General features: G+C 37.8%; 1 protein-coding gene and 1 long non-coding RNA gene across 8 annotated transcripts in view; one reads left to right on the top strand and one right to left on the bottom strand.

The window, feature by feature from the left end:
• The window catches only part of LOC140195396 (uncharacterized), a 30,652-nt gene extending 17,712 nt beyond the window's left edge, over window positions 1–12,940 (top strand). The window contains exon 3 of one of the 2 annotated variants that reach the window (XR_011885460.1): window positions 12,391–12,940. This is a non-coding gene — a long non-coding RNA (uncharacterized lncRNA). The remainder of the gene's footprint in view (window positions 1–12,390) is intronic. The other variant, XR_011885461.1, reaches the window with a different exon arrangement.
• The window catches only part of blvra (biliverdin reductase A), a 61,983-nt gene continuing 43,411 nt past the window's right edge, over window positions 283–18,854 (bottom strand). For all 6 annotated transcript variants that reach the window (XM_072253620.1, XM_072253618.1, XM_072253622.1 and 3 more), the window contains 4 exons: window positions 14,572–14,669; window positions 12,136–12,243; window positions 8,950–9,121; window positions 283–1,981 (listed from right to left, as the gene is read on the bottom strand). In XM_072253620.1, the coding sequence (XP_072109721.1) occupies window positions 1,720–1,981; window positions 8,950–9,121; window positions 12,136–12,243; window positions 14,572–14,669 (640 nt within the window). In that variant the 3' untranslated portion in view covers window positions 283–1,719. The remainder of the gene's footprint in view (window positions 1,982–8,949; window positions 9,122–12,135; window positions 12,244–14,571; window positions 14,670–18,854) is intronic.

Raw genomic sequence — 18,854 nt, forward strand, 5'->3', positions numbered from 1 at the left:
CAGTTCATACATGGGGAATTTCATGATTGAAATATAAAGAATGTTAGTTACTATTAAATGTATTGCTGCATGACTGACTGATCTTGATTGTGGAGGGTAAAATTGGAAAATTGCATTTAGAGGGTTTGCCATTGCTATTTTAGACCTATTTAAGTGAACTTATATTGATATTTTAACTGTATAATCTAGCTCTTACATACCATTTGGTTACATTTTTAAAATTCACAAGTTGTGACAAGAACAGAAATCAATTTAATTTAATTAGATGACAAGCCAATGACATAATTTGCATAAATTACATTAGCACATTGAACCTTCACCATAATACTAAATCTGGTTTATTTGAAGTAATCACAAGAATGATTTAAGAATCTCACAGATTATTAAGTCATTCTTTCATTCAAATTCAATTATATCTCATTTATTATATATGACATAACTAAAGGAGAACAGGGTAATGATTGGCTAATAATTTTAGTCACTATGGAAATATAATACAGTGGATTCCAGTAAATTGGGGCACACCGAGATTAGAACATTTTAGCCCAATTAAACGGTTCCCCAATTAGCCTAAGTTTCATGGAAATAGTTAAGAAGGAATAAAATTGACAAACTACTGTTTAACTGAGTAGCAAATTATATATTTAAATGAAATACAGAACAAATTAGAAGACTACCAATACAACAGTGCTATAAAACTGTATATTCGTTCCTAATAGCTATCGACAGAAGAATTCATCCAGTGTTACCCCATGTTCTTGTGATTGACTGTAAATGAACAAAATCAGTGAAGACACCTAGTTCAGATTATGGACTGTCTTCATACAATGCTTTTATCGAATGCATCCTCCAAATCTTCATTTTCATTGTAACGTTCAATGAAATGAACCTTCAAATTCTTCATAGTTCCTAACTTCTTGAAAAAGTGAAATTGTTTCATCTTCACTACTGGCTGTTTCTGACGTCTCCAATCCTGAATGCAAGAAACTGCAGTGAGCAAAACTGTCTTACTGCTCATTTCTTGCCAATTATCAGTGACAAAAATCACTGCTTTTTGAACACAAACATGCAGCGCTAAGTAAAAACTGTTCGCTTTAAGCATGGTGTAGTATCTAACGGCCACATAAATACATGTGACTGACATTAATTAGAAAATTCAGCAACATTCTCCTAATTAAGCGACATAGTGTCCCAAATAAACAAAGTGAGTTCCAGCTATTTTTTTGATTAGATTTTGTCCCAGGTAAGTAGCTACCCTGATTAACCAATGGCCCAATTAACCAGAATCCACTGTATTTAAGTCTCAACTATTACATACCTGTATATCAAGTCTTAATAAGAGTGCATAAAAATGTAGCAAAATATTAAGAACACTTGCCCCATTTATTGCTTAACACAAAGATTATGTCCTTTATAAAGAATAATAGTATTTCCAGTTATGTTAAGTTTTAGCAAATGCTATCATATTAGAACAAAACAAAAAGATTCCAGAGGTCAGACTTCATCCACCTGCTTGTTGGTAACATATAACTATGAAATAACTATATAACTATCACTTTCTTTTTCTTAACACAAATTCTGCAAAGGACTAATAAGGTAACTGTATTAATCAAAATGTTAAAGTTCAGGCATACATACTGTATTTAATCCTTAAAATAATTTCTATTAATCTAACAGAATGTCAATTATATCTGCAGAGTCAGAAATGTAACAATAATTTTATTTTGGTGGTGTCTGTTCACAAAAAATTCTAATCTCATCTGCCAGGCCCAGACAGTGAAGGATGCGTTTCTTTTCAGAGGCGTCAGTCAGCTTTTGCCCTACTAGTTTTTGGGCAAACAGGTTGAGGTCTTTCATAAATAGTCCAACATGATTATTAGGCACTTCTGGAATATGATCCAAATGGTCTGATTTAAATTGAAAATTGATACGTTTTCCACGTTTTAATCCTGGTCCTCTTTCTTCAATCCAGATTACTGGTCTAAAAAAATTAATAAAAAGCAGACACTTGGTAAGATATTGTAAATTGAAATTTCATATCACATTACTTGTTGATACATCAGTAGAACTGATACTGTTACAACCTACTGTTTCAGAATGACATGCCAATCACCCTGTCTCTTGTAACATCAGAGACAGTGGGAAAGCAAACAAAAAGTCACAGTTAAAGTCTCTAGGAAAACGTCTCTAAAACAAACTATTTTTGTCATCATTACAATTATTTGTGTAGAATGAATTGACAAATGTTCAGTTCTGATGTACAGTAACAAAGATGTCCTAATGGAGAAGATTCTTATATAATGGAAAGGGATAAATCCTCTTATACTTAAAAATTGGATCCACTCAATTTATTTCAATGGAGTAATTTTCACATAAAAGCAAACTTTGCCTGTTTTTAAGTGTGCCCATTTCTAGCAGAAGCCCTGCCAATCAGGGAATTGGATCAGAGACATAGTGGTGTCAATTACTCTACTGCAAGTTTCATTTGCTTGTCATATTTCCTGCATGTATTGATGTTATCAAAATGCACAGCTCAGTTTAATTATTTAACTACAGAAATTGGATCAAAAGTTGTGAACACTGCTTTCTTTATCACCATACAATTAAATGTTTATAAATATGAAAATAGGAATTGTGTGTGGTTTAAAGTACAGTGGATTCTGGTTAATTGAGACAGCCACTTACTTAGAACAACTCAAAGAACAAAAACTATTTGAGAAAAAAAACTGGGATTTGTATTCTTTATTGAGACACTACGCCATTCAATTGGGACAGCAGACTGTTGCTGAATACTTTCTAACTTGCGCCAGTCGTGTGCACTTGTGTGGCCGTTGGACACTACACTGTGCTAAGAGTGAACAGTTTTGAAATAGCATCAGTTGTGTGTGTTCAAATAAAACAGTGAACTTGTCACTGATCATTGTGGAGAAATAAGCAGTAAGGCAATTCAGAACTGATTTGCTCACTGTGGTTTCAAACATTCAGGCTTGGAGATTCCAGAAAAGTACAAGGGTGAAAATGAAATTATTTCACTACTTCAGTAAGTTAGGATCTACAAAGAATTTGAAGGTATCAACAGTCGCATTGAATGTTACAATGATAATGAAGATTTAGAGGATGCAATCATCAAAAAAAATGTGTGAAGGCAGTCCATAATCTGCACTTGGAGTCTGCACTAATTTTGTTCATTTACAGTCAATCAAAACGACATGGGAGCATACACTGGTTGAATTTCTCTGTCAATAACTATTAGGAACTAATGTAGTTTTATAGTACTGTAGCAGTATTGGTAGTGTTTCAATTTGTTGTACATTTCATTTAAACAGTTTGTTTTTTTAATACCTTTTTAACTATTTCCATGAAACTTCAGCCAACTGGACCATTTGCTTAATTGGCCAAAATTTACTGGTCCCAAAGTTTCTCAATTAACTGGAATCCACTGTATTCCCTTCCCCTTCATATTGTTCTTCTGTGAAAAAAATCTTTCCATGATTTTTTTCTATTAGAAAATAAATTTGTGTCAGCTAATAAACTCTTCAACCTGTGAGCAGTTTCCAGCAAACCACTCTGCCATTACTCTTACCATCCCTCTTATTCCTGCATCTCATTGCCACCATTTCCCCATCTCCCACCACTTCCCCATCTCCATATCTAACCCACTCACACAACCTATCTGGTCTAGCAAGCTGCTGCTGCCTGTGAAGCACATGGAGGGAGGTTTTTAAATGGGCCATAATTTCAATCCACCATAATTATTTTCTCAATGTCCCAATTTTGTGACTTTATGTGTTTTCTGATTTGGTATTATTGTCATATGTACAGTGCCTATAAAAATTATACATCCCCTTGTAAGTTTTTGTGTTTTATTGTTTTACAACAATGAATCACAGTGGATTTAATTTGGCTTTTTTGACAGTGATCAACAGAAAAAGATTTATTCATGTCAAAGTGAAAACTGATCTCTATAAATTGATCTAAATTAATTACAAATATAAAACACAAAATAATTAATTGCATAAGTATCCACCCCTCTTTAAAATGACACACCAAATCATCACTTCATCATTGGTGTAGCCAATTAGTTTTAGAAGTCACATCATTAGTTAAATGGAGATCACCTGTATGTAGTCAAGGTGTTTCAATTTATTGTAGTAAAAATACACCTGTATCTGGAAGATCCAACTGCTGGTGAGTCAGTTTTGTGGTAAAAACTACACCAGGAAGACAAAGGAACACTCCAAGCAAGTCTGTGAAAAGGTTATTGAAAAGCACAAGCTAGGAGATGGATACAAGAAAATTTCCAAGTCACTGAATATCCTTTGGAGTACAATTAAGTCAATCATCAAAAAATGGAAAGAATATAGCACAGCTGTAATTCTGTCTAGAGCAGAGCAAGCCATCCTCAAAAACTGAGTGACTGTTCAAGAAGGGGACTAATGAGGAAGGCCACCAAGAGACCTACTGAAGCACCTTCAATAACTCCAAAAGACTGAGGTTTGGTAAAATACTGAAAGGCTTTTATTCGCTGTACAATACGACCTCCACGGTTAGTGTCTGCCCCCAGACTGAGGGGGAGGGGCAAGGTGAGACACCTTTATACAGGACTCTGTGGGAGGAGCCACAGGGCAGTCAGTGGAGGGGCGTGTCCAGACAGTTAACCCAGTTACAACATATATATATATATATATATATGGTTTACCACACCTATGACAACTCGGGAGGAGTGACAAGCTTCAGTAGCTGAGATGGGAGAGACTGTGCATACAACAACTATTGCCCAGGTGCTTCACCAGTTGCAGCTTTATGGGAGACGGGCATAAAGAGAAAGAGGAAAAAAAACTTACATGAAATCTCAGCTAAAGTTTGGCAGAAGGCATGTTGGAGACTCTTAAGTCAGCTAGAAGAAGGTTCTATGGTCTGATAAAACCAAAGTTGAGCCTTTTGGCCATCAGACTAAACACTATGTTTGGCATAAGCCAACCACTGCACATCGTTAAACACACACCATTCCTACTGTGAAGCATGATGGTGGCTGCATCATGCTGTGGGGATGCTTCAATGCACCAGACCCTGGAAGGCGTGTGAAGGTAGAGGGTAAAATGAATATAGCAAAATACAGGGAAACCCTGGAGGAAAATCTGATTGCAGTTTGCAAGAAAACCACAACTTGGAAGAAGATTTGTCTTCTAGCAAGACAATGATCCCAAGAATAAAGTCAAAAAGCTACACATTAATGGCTTAAAATCAGCAAAGTTAATGTCCTGGAGGGACCAAGTCTGAATCCAGACCTCAATCCAACCGAGTTTGTGGCTAGACTTGAAAAAGGCTGTTCACTCACGATCCTCATGCAATCTGACAGAGCTTGAGCAGTTTCGTAAAGAAGAATGGGGGAAAAAGTGCAGTGTCCAGATGTACAAAGCTAATAAAGACCTACCCACACAGACTCAAGGCTGTAATTGCTGCCAAAGGTACATCTACTAAATACTGACTTGAAGGGAGTGAACACTTATGCAATCAACTATTTTGTGTTTTTATATTTGTTATTAATTTAGATTGCTTTGTGGGGATCTATTTTCACTTTGACACGAAAGAATCTTTTTCTGTTAATCAGTGTCAAAAAAGCCAAATTAGATCCATTGCGATTCAATGTTGTAAAACAATAAAACATGAAAACTCCCGGGGGGGGGGAATACATTTTATAGGCTCTATAGCACCCAAGAAGAAATGTCCAATTTCTAGACACAGATCTTTATGCCCGAGTCTGTTAAATATTTCTCATGAATTTCTGGAATAGAAATATTCTTACAGAATTCAAGATCAATATTATACAACATAACTAAAAGTCACCAATGTTCTTTATAACATTGATTCTCCCCTGTGGATTATATTAAACATACTTGCATGCAGTAAGAGCTGCTGTGACAATATGAATATTAATAGAGTAAATATTTTGTAAAATTTGTTCCTGAGTTGTGAATAAATTACTTCAGAAGTAGGGAATATTTGAATACCACTACCCTGAGAAATAAGGCGGCAAAATGGGTGACAAACCAATGATGGAAGCCTTTGTATATCATTTTGCAGCAGTTCTGAGTAGCAATGGCACAAACACTGGATCAAGTATAGAATTTCTTCTCATTGTAGTTCTATTGAGTATTTTCAGCATGTTCTGCTTTGGATCCAGTTACACATTTTCTTGTTACATTCAAGTATTTATTTCAGAAGAATGAGAGAAAACATGTTCAATTTTATACTACATAGAGAAATAATTTTAGACATTGCATCATATCCTTTTTTTTTACTATTTCTCTGACTTGTTTCATCACTTAATGATTGTCAATTTTGAATAAGAAAGCAAACCTACTCTCTTAGACTGGACACCCACATCAGGTTTTAGAAATCCATTACAGGTGTAGCTTGATTTGCTTCTTTTGCTGTAGTTCTCTCTAATTAATCTATTTCATACACAGACATTTTCTGTGCTGCCAAAATGATTAAGTTCAGTCCACTAGACTAGAAATTTGATTGCTTTGTGTTTTTCTTGTGTGCTATGAGATTGAATTTTACCTAAAGGTTGATTGCTAAACGTGATTAGTTATTGTGAGCATGCAGAGAGCCACTTAGGAAATTTGCTCCTGCTGTTCTGTCACAATTGCACTTGGACTATTAAGTACTTAACAAAATTCTGATGCCACTTTCATTTTTTTCTACATGGTAAATACCCAATACTTAAAGAGTGTGAGCTTTTGCTTCTGCATTCATTGATGGGGTCAAATTTGCCTGGGCTTCTGGCAATGAAATTTGTTGCTCTTCCTAATGTTAACATACGTCCTGTATGTTAACATCTTCACTATCAATTCCATCCTGTAATTGCTCCACTCCCTTTGGAGCACTGCCTTTGTGATGTCCTCCTCATCAATCAACCTCTACCCAGTGATCCAGTTCTTTCCCTCAGACTGCTGTCTCCGTACCACGTACCAACTACCTCCATAATCTTCTGCCCAATCATCTCCAACCACTACTCTCATCCTAATTTCTGTATTTCCTGAACTTCTGATCCCATCAATCTCTTACTTCTCCCTCCATTCCCAACTATAATGATGATCTTGGTCTTTGGTCTTCTCTCTGTCCAGTATTGAACCTAACCTCATTGTTTCCCTATCCCTTTAGTATTGAACCTAACCTCATTGTTTCCCTATCCCTTTAGTATTGAACCTAACCTCATTGTTTCCCTATCCCTTTCTATGTATGCATCCTTTCTACACTTGGTCATTTTAAATTTCCAGAATGGAAATATACATGTACAGCTCAGGATTGATGTACTATTGTGAGTAATGTTTAAGGCATAATGAGTAATGAAATGTTGGACTTAGAGACTCAATCAGACTCCACTGATCCCTCAATTCTACTCAAGCCCTTTATCACTTTTTGTTTCTACTGTGAAGAGCCACCAAGAAATATCACAAGAAGTGATCCAATGCAATGATGATCTCCTTGCAAAGTTTGTATAGATTTTCTCCCTCTTCCTCTGAGAATCCCATTATGTCTGGCATTCTGTGCCACACTATTGAATTCATGCTGTTAAGTTAGATTGCTGTTAGTTCCTAGGTACAAAATGAGATGCTGCAATTAGTGCAAAATCCTCAATCTTGTAATTTCCATTGAAAAAAATAAACTGAAAAAATGCCCCACTCAGTGTACTGCGGACTTGTGTTAAGAGTTCTCAAGTCTACATGGTCTTCTGCTAGAGTGCGGGCATTCATCTTAGTCAGAGAAATATGGCACATAAACAAAACCTTCAGCCCATCGAGTTTACGCTGACCCATTTACACTAACCTTACATTAAACCTGCGTTTGTATTCTTACCACATTTGAATCAGCTACCTCATATTCTATTGCTCATCTACAACTAGAGACAACTTACAATGCTGAATAACCTACCAATCCACGTGTGTTTGTGGAAGGAATCTGGAACTGGAACTGGAACTGGAACACTCAGAGGTCACAGGGAAAACATGCAAACTCATGCAGACAACACCTGAGGTCAGGAATGAGCCTTGGTCCCTGGCAGTGCAAGGCAGCAGCTCTAATACCTGCTCCATTGTGCCACCTATCTTCTTCTAGATAGGTGCTTCTTTAAGTATTTTTCTTAATGATTGATTGCTCCTAACTCTATTCTTGCCTTAAACACACTTGTTGCTGGTGTTATTGGGCACTCAGTCCTTACCCCTGACCCACTTCTGCCCCACCCCTATTCCTCGCACCTTTCCAAGTTATCCTGACCTTTTGATTACTTCCAGAACATCCTTCATCCTCCAGTCTGACGGTAACTCACTGGTTCACTGAATCTCTCTCAACTGGCTGCTCAACTGACCCAGTCCCCATTGCCTATCTTTTTCCTGAATGTCTCCCCCCAAAATTACTGCCTTCTCCCAAATCCATGACCTCCCACTTTTAAGAATGCTTCTGTAAACAAATAAGTCCTATTCTTTCATGCAGAATGCTAAAATGGCATGGTTGTCCTGTATGGTACTGCTTAATGCATATTTTCAGGCACAGTATAATTTACAGACAGTGGAAAGCAAGTCACTATAGATGATGGGTCAGTACGGGATTCTGATTTCACTATTTCTAGCCAAGCATTTCTATCTCATTTCAACTTTGAAGCCTGGTCTCTGAATCAAAAGATAGTTTTGCAATTTACTGTACTATGACTTTAAGTTACTAAATTCCCTTTTCCTCTATTGGGCCCTGACTGTTACCACTAACCTTTAGCTATACTTTGACAGAAACATTCCCTTTGACAGACACTATTAGCTCACCCTTTACCTCTCTTTCTAAATGAAAGTGGGCAATGCTTCAATTATACTTTACAAATAACTCCTTATTTCTACTGCTTGCAATTAGTAAAACTGAAATTGTCACATGACTGATATCAGAAACTCTAACCTGCTATTTTTAGTGTGGAATTGTACTGTCATCTTCGAGTATTGCTGTATTTGATCTTCACTGAATATAGCAGACTTCAATGTGAGTTCTCCAAGCAAATCCACAAGCCACGTCAGTCGGGATATCCCGCTGAAGGCAAGGAAGCCACTACGTTGTCTATTCAAAGGTCCACCTGGAAGATAAGTAGTTATAAGGCATATAACATATAACCATATAACAATTACAGCACAGAAACAGGCCATCTCGGCCCTTCTAGTCCGTGCTGAACTCTTAGTCCCACCGACCTGCACTCAGCCCATAACCCTCCATTCCTTTCCTGTCCATATATCTATCCAATTTAACTTTAAATGACAACATTGAACCTGCCTCAACCACTTCTGCTGGAAGCTCGTTCCACACAGCTACCACTCTCTGAATAAAGAAGTCCCCCCTCATATTACCCCTAAACCTTTGCTGTTTAACTCTCAACTCATATCCTCTTGTTTGAACCTCCCCCACTCTCAATGGAAAAAGCCTATCCACGTCAACTCTATCCATCCCCCTCATAATTTTAAATACCTCTATCAAGTCCCCCCTCAACCTTCTACGCTCCAAAGAATAAAGACCCAACTTGTTCAACCTTTCTCTGTAACTTAGGTGATGAAACCCAGGTAACGTTCTAGTAAATCTTCTCTGTACTCTCTCAATTTTGTTGACATCTTTCCTATAATTGGGTGACCAAAACTGTATACAATACTCCAAATTTGGCCTTACCAATGCCTTGTACAATTTCAACATTACATCCCAACTCCTATACTCAATGCTCTGATTTATAAAGGCCAGCATACCAAAAATTTTCTTCACCACCCTATCCACGTAAGATTCCACCTTCAGGGAACTATGCACAATTATTCCTCGATCCCTCTGTTCTACTGCATTCTTCAATGCCCTACGATTTACCATGTATGTCCTATTTTGATTAGTCCTACCAAAATGTAGCACCTCACATTTATCAGCATTAAACTCCATCTGCCATCTTTCAGCCCACTCTTCTAACTGCCCTAAATCTCTCTGCAAGCTTTGAAAACCTACTTCATTATCCACAACTCCACCTATCTGAGTATCATCTGCATACTTACTAAACCAATTTACCACCCCATCATCCAGATCATTAATGTATATGACAAACAATATAATATGTTATCTCCTCTTGTCTTGTAACAAGAAGATTCTTAAAATGTAAGTATTTAAAAATAAGTTAATAAGAAACCAAACACAATACATTTGTAATAAATGCCTCCTTAAAACAGTAATGCATTCAAAATTTTGTTGCCGAGAATATAAATGTAGTTTTCAACATAAATGAACGTCAATATTGAAACTACCTTGAGGTATTCAATTCACAATTGATAAAGGAGATGAACCTGGTCTTACGAAATAAGAATCTCTTGCACAAGGATCATATTTTACCATAATTGGTGCTAAATTTGGTTTGGAATCTCAACTGTTTTTACTATATGACGGGAACGAGAATCACCCTGCGCTTGGGTCTTTTAAACCAGAACATTAATTGGTTCACAGCACTTTAGTAACACACACAAAATGCTGGTGGAACGCAGCAGGCCAGGCAGCATCCATAGGAAGAAGCAAGTCGACGTTTCAGGCCGAGACCCTTCGTCAGGACAGCATTTTAGTGATTATTTCTTGAGATGTAATCTTAAAGAGCAAGCATTAACTGCAGACTTATCTGCCTGTAAAGGGTGATTGTCTAAAGATCAGACATGATTTGCTGGCATTCTGGCTAACACCTAACTCTCCACAAACACCAGTTTACACTGGATATTTATGTGAAGTGACATGTGGCCTCCTGAGGAATGGAAAGGTGCTATATGAATACAAATTATTTAGTTCTTATGGGCTGAATTAAAAACATATAAAGTACACTGAATGTGGTAGGAAATGAGAATTTTCAGTGAGAATGCAGAGCTTTATTTTCAATGACAGGTGCGTGACAAAACTGGCCTCAGAGAGAGAAAACATCACTTTCCAGGCATGGAACTGATTAAATATCCTACAACTGGGTGCTTTAATGCCAATGTTTCACTTAAAAAGTACCAGAAGATGGTTTGGGGAGAATTAAGAGTAAAACCTGCAGTAATTTGCTTTTCTCTTCCACAATACACTTCTTTTTCTGCCCTACTTCAAAAATGCACTTCACTGAAATATTAAGCAGCTATAAGTGGACTGATCGTAGTTATTAGCCAGTAGCATGCTTGAGACCCTAAAGAGACTGGATAATTGCTTTTTTGTGCTGTTGGCTGAAAATGTTATGCTCTTCACCTGATTTGTCCTCCTGTTGAGTAAAGCTTTATGTAAAATTCATCACCTTGTTTAAAGTGGCAACAACTACACCGCATGGGGTTACTTCAGATGGTGCAAAACAAACCAAAAATAAAACAACTGCTGAAGAAACTCAGCGAATTAAGCAGCATCTGTGGAAGCAAAGGAATAGTTGATGTTTCTGGTCACATCCTGAGAGAGTCTTTGCCTCCACAGATGTTCCTCAATCCACAAAGTTCCTCTAGCAGTTTGTTTTTTGCTGCATTTTATGGGATTTGGTTAAGTTAAGAAAAACTTGTATTTATATCATGACTTCCATCTATCATACTTTACAGTAAAAATACATTGAAGTGTAGTCATTATTCTAATGTAAAACCAAGTTAACTGATGCTGCCTTCAATTTTAATAAAAGGCGTTCACTGGTGTAACAAATACTAGGATAATAATTCTTAGTTACTTTCTTTCCCTCACTAACCAGAATAAACAAGAAAAGTATTGGCCAGGATTAGCAAAGAGCTGAGAACTCTCGGAATAAAATCATGGTAGAAAAAGAAAATTTTACATTTGTGAGACAGCTTTCATGACATTAGAGCCTTTTAAAATATAAATCAGTGGAGAGGTTTTGATATGTAGAAATGAAATTTTTTGTTATTGAAGGTGAGTTAGCATCATCCTATCACTGCATAAAAGTGTGTCCCAGTCAAAAAGGAAGCTTTTCTTACTTCAGTTATCATCTCTGATAAATTAAACTGTTGTGTTAATAGCAGAATAATATATAACCACGATTGTAAAAGCAAGTTTTCAAGTTTGTATTTTATAATGTTCATTTCTTCTGCTTTTCAGATGCAAGTGTTTTATTACAGCTACCTGTGAAATGCAGAGTACCCTCGATCAGCTCTTTCCCATCCACTTTTTGTTTTAACAGACCGTATTCTGCTGTCAGTAGTTCTATATGCTCCACATGTAGAACCTTTCCTGCATTCAGAAAAATTACATACACAACATATACATTATCATTGTATCTGTGACATCACTGTATAAACAAAACTTACTCAAATACATAAACACCATAAAATTCTAAACAGATTAATGCTATGTTATTAATTCTGTGTGCATTTATAGAATTTCCTCATTTATTTTATGATGAAAGCTGGACTTCAACTACTGCACAGAGTCTTATCATCTTCAGAAGTCTTCTGATGACTCTGCCATAGTTGGATGCATCAGCAACGGAGATGAGGCAGAGTACAGGGCTACGGTAGGAAACTTTGTCACATGGCGTGAGCAGAATTATCTGCAGCTTAATGTGAAAAAGACTAAGGAGCTGGTGGTAGACCTGAGGAGAGCTAAGGCACCGGCGACCCCTGTTTCCATCCAGGGGGTCAGTATGGACATGGTGGAGGATTACAAATACCTGGGGATACAAATTGACAAACTGGACTGGTCAAAGAACACTGAGGCTGTCTACAAAAAGGGTCAGAGCTGTCTCTATTTCCTGAGGAGATTGAGGTGCTTTAACATCTGCCGGATGATGCTGAGGATGTTCTACAAGTCTGTGGTGACCAGTGCGATCATGTTTGCTGTTGTGTGCTGGGGCAGCAGGCTGAGGGTAGCAGACACCAACAGAATCAACAAACTCATTCGTAAGGCCAGTGATGTTGTGGGGATGGAACTGGACTCTCTGACGGTGGTGTCTGAAAAGAGGATGCTGTCCAAGTTGCATGCCATCTTGGACAATGTCTCCCATCCACTACATAATGTACTGGTTGGGCACAGGAGTACATTCAGCCAGAGACTCATCCCACCGAGATGCAACACAGAGCGTCATAGGAGGTCATTCCTGCCTGTGGCCATCAAACTTTACTCTTCCCTTGGAGGGTCAGACACCGTGAGCCAATAGGCTGGTCCTGGACTTACTTCCTGGCGTAATTTACATATTACTATTTAACTATTTATGGTTTTATTACGATTTAATTACTTATGGTGCAACTGTAACGAAAACCAATTTCCCCAGGATCAATAAAGTATGACTACGAAAGATGATTACTAAGTAATTATTCCCTTTAGTACAGGTAAAGCTACAGTGTCTCAGAGTGTGCATTTTCTCAGCCAGAGGTGCAAAGAAATTCAGTTTTACTTCCAACCAACATAAGTTTTCAGTGTCCACATTTCTGTGAGCTTTCTTATCCAAAAATAATAAATATACATCAATAATACTATAAACTTGGATGTTGTACTGTAGTGTATTTAAAAATTTATAGGAAGTTTCTTCTTGAGATGAAGCAATGAAATAAAATTAAATTTTCCAGTGGTTTAATATGCTGGGTTAAAAGGAAAAGATAAAATAAATTCTGCATTTGTCACTGTCATTGGTGTTCAGGTTTTCCATTCAAATTCTCTTATGATATATCTACAATTTAAGATATCATGTGTGGATAATTATACACTTTACTAATGCTTAACAAGGGATGAAAAAGTCAACACCTAATGTTGAATATCAAAACAGATTAGATGACTGGTTGTGTTGCCCTTTAAAAGATATAGCAAACCTCTTTGTCTGAATTGTTTGATCAACTGCCTGACTAAGCAAATGGAGAACTGTACAACATTATAATGTAATGCTTAAATTGTGATTTAAGAGTTGATATTTCTGTGTATAAAATTAAGTTTGATATTTTCATATGAATGGAACACATTATGAGTCTAATTTCAAAATATGCTTTTGCTTTATTTTAAACTCAATATTAACTATGTACTTCTATTAAATGAGTAAATAAGTACCTTTTAACTACAGGGTATAGAACTGCTGTGCTCTTATCAGTGAACTGAAAAGCCTAAAGTTTTGAATAATTACTTAAGAGTTCCTCAATAATACGGAACAAGTCTTTAGCAAAAACAAATAAAGTGTGTATTTTGAAATGTTCACATAGAGTTTATGTATGCATCTGTGAATAAGTTTGTAAAGAAAGCTAACTGTGAGCAGAAATATCATTTCTTCTGCTCCACCTAATTTTATTTTGGAATGCAATGAATGTTCATAGAATAAAATTTTTAAAAAAACACAAGAAACAAAAATAAATTTCCTTTTCACTGTTGAACTGGTGACTGAAATTACCAATTGGAGTATTTAGTGTGCTAGTTGATATTAATATTAGAAGCAATTAGTTAGATAGGCATGCTCAGGGTTGACCCCGATTCTGATCTGAAATTCACCACGCTCTATCATTGGCACTTGGACTCATGTCCAATTATTAATCCAATCCCTGATAACATTGTTTTACCATAACTGTCTCATTAAATTACCTTTGGCATCAGCAAGTTCCCACAGTTCACGGGCAGCATCCACTGAGAGTGCCATTGGGTATTCTACACAAACGTGCTTCCCTGCATTCAAAAATTTCCTTTTGAATAAAATGAACATAATCAACAAACTTGCATGATTATTTTGGAAACAAACTGAATCTAACACAGTCCATGTTCTTCTTGGAAACAAAGGATAATTATTATTTTCTCACTCTTTCTAGTCTGTATCATACTCTGACATTTAAAAAAAGGCATGGAGCACCAGGGAAGGTTTTAGCTTCATGAAGAGAGAAACATAACCATATTGAAGATGATGGCCTGATTGAAGAGTTTTAACATTTCAGACTGGCCTGCTTTTTGTTACTCATAAATCTGAATATGAAATGTATAGTAGAACAGCAAGCAATTTGGCCCACAATGTTGTGTTGAACTAATTAAAGTAGTAATCAAATGCCTAATTAAAACTGATTCCTTCCTTCTGCTTACACAATGTCCATATCCCTCCATCCTCTGCACATTCATGTGCCCATCCAAGAGCCCCTTGATGCCTGTAAGATAGTTGCTTCTACTGTTAACTCTGGCACCCACCATTCTCTCTGTAAAACAAAAATTGCCATGCACATTTCATTTGATCTTACCCCCTCTCACCTTAAATCTATGCCCTCTAACATTAGACATTTTGAGTCTGGGGAAAAAAAGTACCAGTTGTCCACTGTTGTCTGGTCTGCTTCCATACACATTTCAAATTGCCTTTAAGGTTCTCCTCTGGAATCACAATTGTACAGCACCAAAATGGGACCTTTTGCCCACCACATCTATGCTAAATTTTTGACAATTTCTATTATTCCAATGCCTGCATTGGTCAGTATCCTTCAATATCTTCACCATTATAAATTTCTGTCTGAATGGTAGTGATTGAAGCTGATTCCACCACCTTCTTTACCAGAGAGTTCCAGATATCAACCACCCTCTGTACAGATATCAATCACTCAGTTTAAAAAAAAAGCTTTCTCTTCTAAGGATATTTTTCTCTCATCTTAAATCTACAGTATGTCCTTGATTTGTTACCCCTACAATGGGAAAATGATTTTGATCTATACTCATAAACATAATATACCTCTTATCAGTTCAGTCCTCAGCCTCCTTCCCTCTAGGTTTATATAAAAAAAAGCCCACTCTATCTAATCTCTTCCCATAACTAAAGTTCACTAGTCCAGCCAACATCCTGGTGAATATTTAACTCAGTGGTGTAGTCACAGCTGAATTGCAGAGAGGCCTCACGGAGGTCAGGGAGTGAGAAATTTTTGAAAAGGAGCTTTCTTAGGACAGCATTTATTTGGCAATGCAGTCATGATTCATTAGCAAGGGTAAATAAAAATAAAGCAGCAACAAACAGAGTGGCCCTTGTTGGAGTAGACCAGTGATAGAGTGGGCTTTTGGTTCATCAGGCAAGAGCAGGCTTGGGCGAGGTACATATTTGGTAAGTTTCTTCTTCATCATCTGTTAGTGCATAGTTAGAGCAATGAGGATGCTCCAGGTGTTATGTTGTGTTCTTTGTGTGAGATTTGGGAATTCTGAGAGACCTCCAGCGTCCCGGATAACCACATCTGCACAGAGCTGCAGCTACTCAGAGAACGTGTTAAGAAACTGGAGCTGCAGCTCGATGCCCTTTGGCTCATACAGATAACTGAGGAGATGACACACCGCAACCGGGTCTCTGGTACTGAGTGTGGCGATGCAGCTCAGAAGGGAAGGGGGAAGAATAGGACAGCAGCAGTGACAGGAGATTCCATAGTTAGAGAAGTAGACATGAAATTCTGTGGACACAATAGAGACACCCAGTGGTATTTCGCCTCTCAGATGCTAGGGTCAGGGACATGTTAGATCAAGCCTACAATATTCTAAAGGGGGAGGGTGAACAGCCAGAAGTCTTGGCATATACTTTCGCCAATGACATAGGTAGGAAAAAATGAGGAGATCCTGAAGAGAGAATTTAGGGAGCAGGTAGAAAGCTGAAAAGCAGGATCTCGAAGGTAGCAATCTCTGGATTGCTCCCTGTGTCATGTACCACTGAGGGTAAGAATAGAATGATTTGGTAGATGAAATAGCTGAGAAACTGGTGCAGGGAGTAGGGTTTCAGATTTCTGGGTAAGGTAAGACCCGCATAAAAGGGAAGGGTTACATCTGAACCACAGGGGACCAATATTCTTGCAGGAAGGTTTGCTAGAGCTGTTGGGGAGAGCTTAAACCCATTTGGCAGGGGGATGGGAACCAGATGGGCTAAGGACAGTTTACAAGCAGAGGCAGCGTGTAGTGAGATTGTCAGGAAGGACAGATGGACGTTAGGTCAAAATTACAGTCAGTGGGATTAGTTGCAGTGCAAAAGGGGGACAAAGTCGAAAAGGGTGATGAATACAGAATTCTAGGTATTATATCTGAAAGCACATAGTACAGGGAAAAAGGTAGATTGTGTTGTATTTCAGTTAGAGATTGGCAAATATGATGTTGTGAGCATCACTGAGCATAGCTGAAAGGAGATTATAGTTGGGAGCTTAACATCCAAGGACACACATTTTATCAAAAGGACAGGCAAGTAGGCAGAGGGGGTGGTGTCGCTTTGTTAGTTAAAAAAAATGAAATAAAATCCTTCTGACATAGGATCAGAAGATATGGAATTTTTAAGGATAGAGCTAAGAAACTGCAAGGGTAAAAAGATCGTTAAGGAATTTATATACAGGCCTCTGAATCTAGCCAGAATGTGGAGTACAAATTACAATGGGACATAGAAAAGACATGTAAAAAGGGCAATATTACGATAGACATGGGGGATTTCAACATGCAAGTAGATTGGGAAAATCAGGTTGGTGCTGGATCCCAAGAGAGAGGATTTGTAGAATGCTTACAAGATGACTTTTTAGAGCAGCTTGTGGTTGAGCCCACTAGAAAATCAGCTATTCTGGACTGGGTGTTGTGTAATGAATTAGATTTGATTAGGGAGGTTAAGTTAAAGGAACCCTTAGGAGAAAGTTATCATCATATGATAAATTGCAGTGGGACTTCTGAGAGGGAGAAGCTAAAGTCAGATGTACTAATATTACAGTGGAGTGAAGTGAATTACAGAGGCATGAGAGAGGATCCAGCCAATGTTGATTGGAAGGAGACACTAGCAGGGATGTCGGCAGAGCAGCAATGGTTGGAGTTTCCGAGAACAATTCAGAAGGTGCAGGATAGATACATCCCAAAGAAGAAGTGTTCTAAAGGCAGGGTGACACAATCGGGGCTGACAAGGGAAGTCAAAGCGACCATAAGAGCAAAAGAACGGGCATATAATAGAGCAAAAGTTAGTGGGAAATTAGAGAATGGGAAGCTTTTAATAACATATATGAGAGAGAGAGAAGAAAAGATAAAGAATAAAAGTGAGGCGAGAGTAGATATTGGACCATTGGAAAATGATGCTGGATAGGTAGTAATGGTGAACAAGGAAATGGCAGATGAACTGAATAAGTATTTTACATCCGTCTTCACTGTGGAAGACTGTAGCAGTAAGCTGAAGTGCGAAAGTGTCAGAGGTCAGAAGTGTGTGAAGTTGCCATTACTGGTGAGAAGGTTCTTGGGAATCTGAAAGGTCTGATGATAGATAAGGTAGATACCAAGATAGGAGGAGGAACAGGTAGTGTTGAAGAAGCAGGGAGGCTGCAAAAGGATTTGTACATATTAGAAGAATGGACATGGAAATGGCAAATGGAATACACGGTACAGAAGTGAATACTCGTGTACTCTCGTAGAAGGAATAAAAGCATAACCTATTTTCTAAATAGGGAGAAAATTCAAAACTCTGAGGTGTAAAAGGACTTGGGAGTCCTCATACAGGATTCCCAAAGGGTTAATTTGCAGGTTGAGTCAGTGGAGAGGAAGGCAAATGCAATGTTAGCATTCATTCTGTGAGGACTAGAATATAAAAACAAGCGCTTTTTAAGGCACTGGTGAGGCCTCTCTTGCTGTATTGTGAGCATTCTTGGGCCCCTTGTTTAAGAAAGGATGTGCTGACATTGGAGGGGGTTCAGAGGAGGTTCACGAGAATGATTCTGGGAATGAAAGGCTTATAGTTTGAGGAGCGATTGATGGCTTTGAACGTTTACTCGCTGGAATTTAGAAGAATGAGGTGGGGGATCTCACTGAAACCTATTCAATATTGAAAGGCCTAGATAGAATGGATGTGGAGAGGACTTTTTCTGTAGTGGTGGAGTCCAGGACCAGAGGGCACAGCTTCAGAACAGAGGGAC

The sequence above is a fragment of the Mobula birostris genome, chromosome 3 (assembly GCF_030028105.1).
Source record: "Mobula birostris isolate sMobBir1 chromosome 3, sMobBir1.hap1, whole genome shotgun sequence".
Lineage (NCBI taxonomy): Eukaryota > Metazoa > Chordata > Chondrichthyes > Myliobatiformes > Myliobatidae > Mobula > Mobula birostris.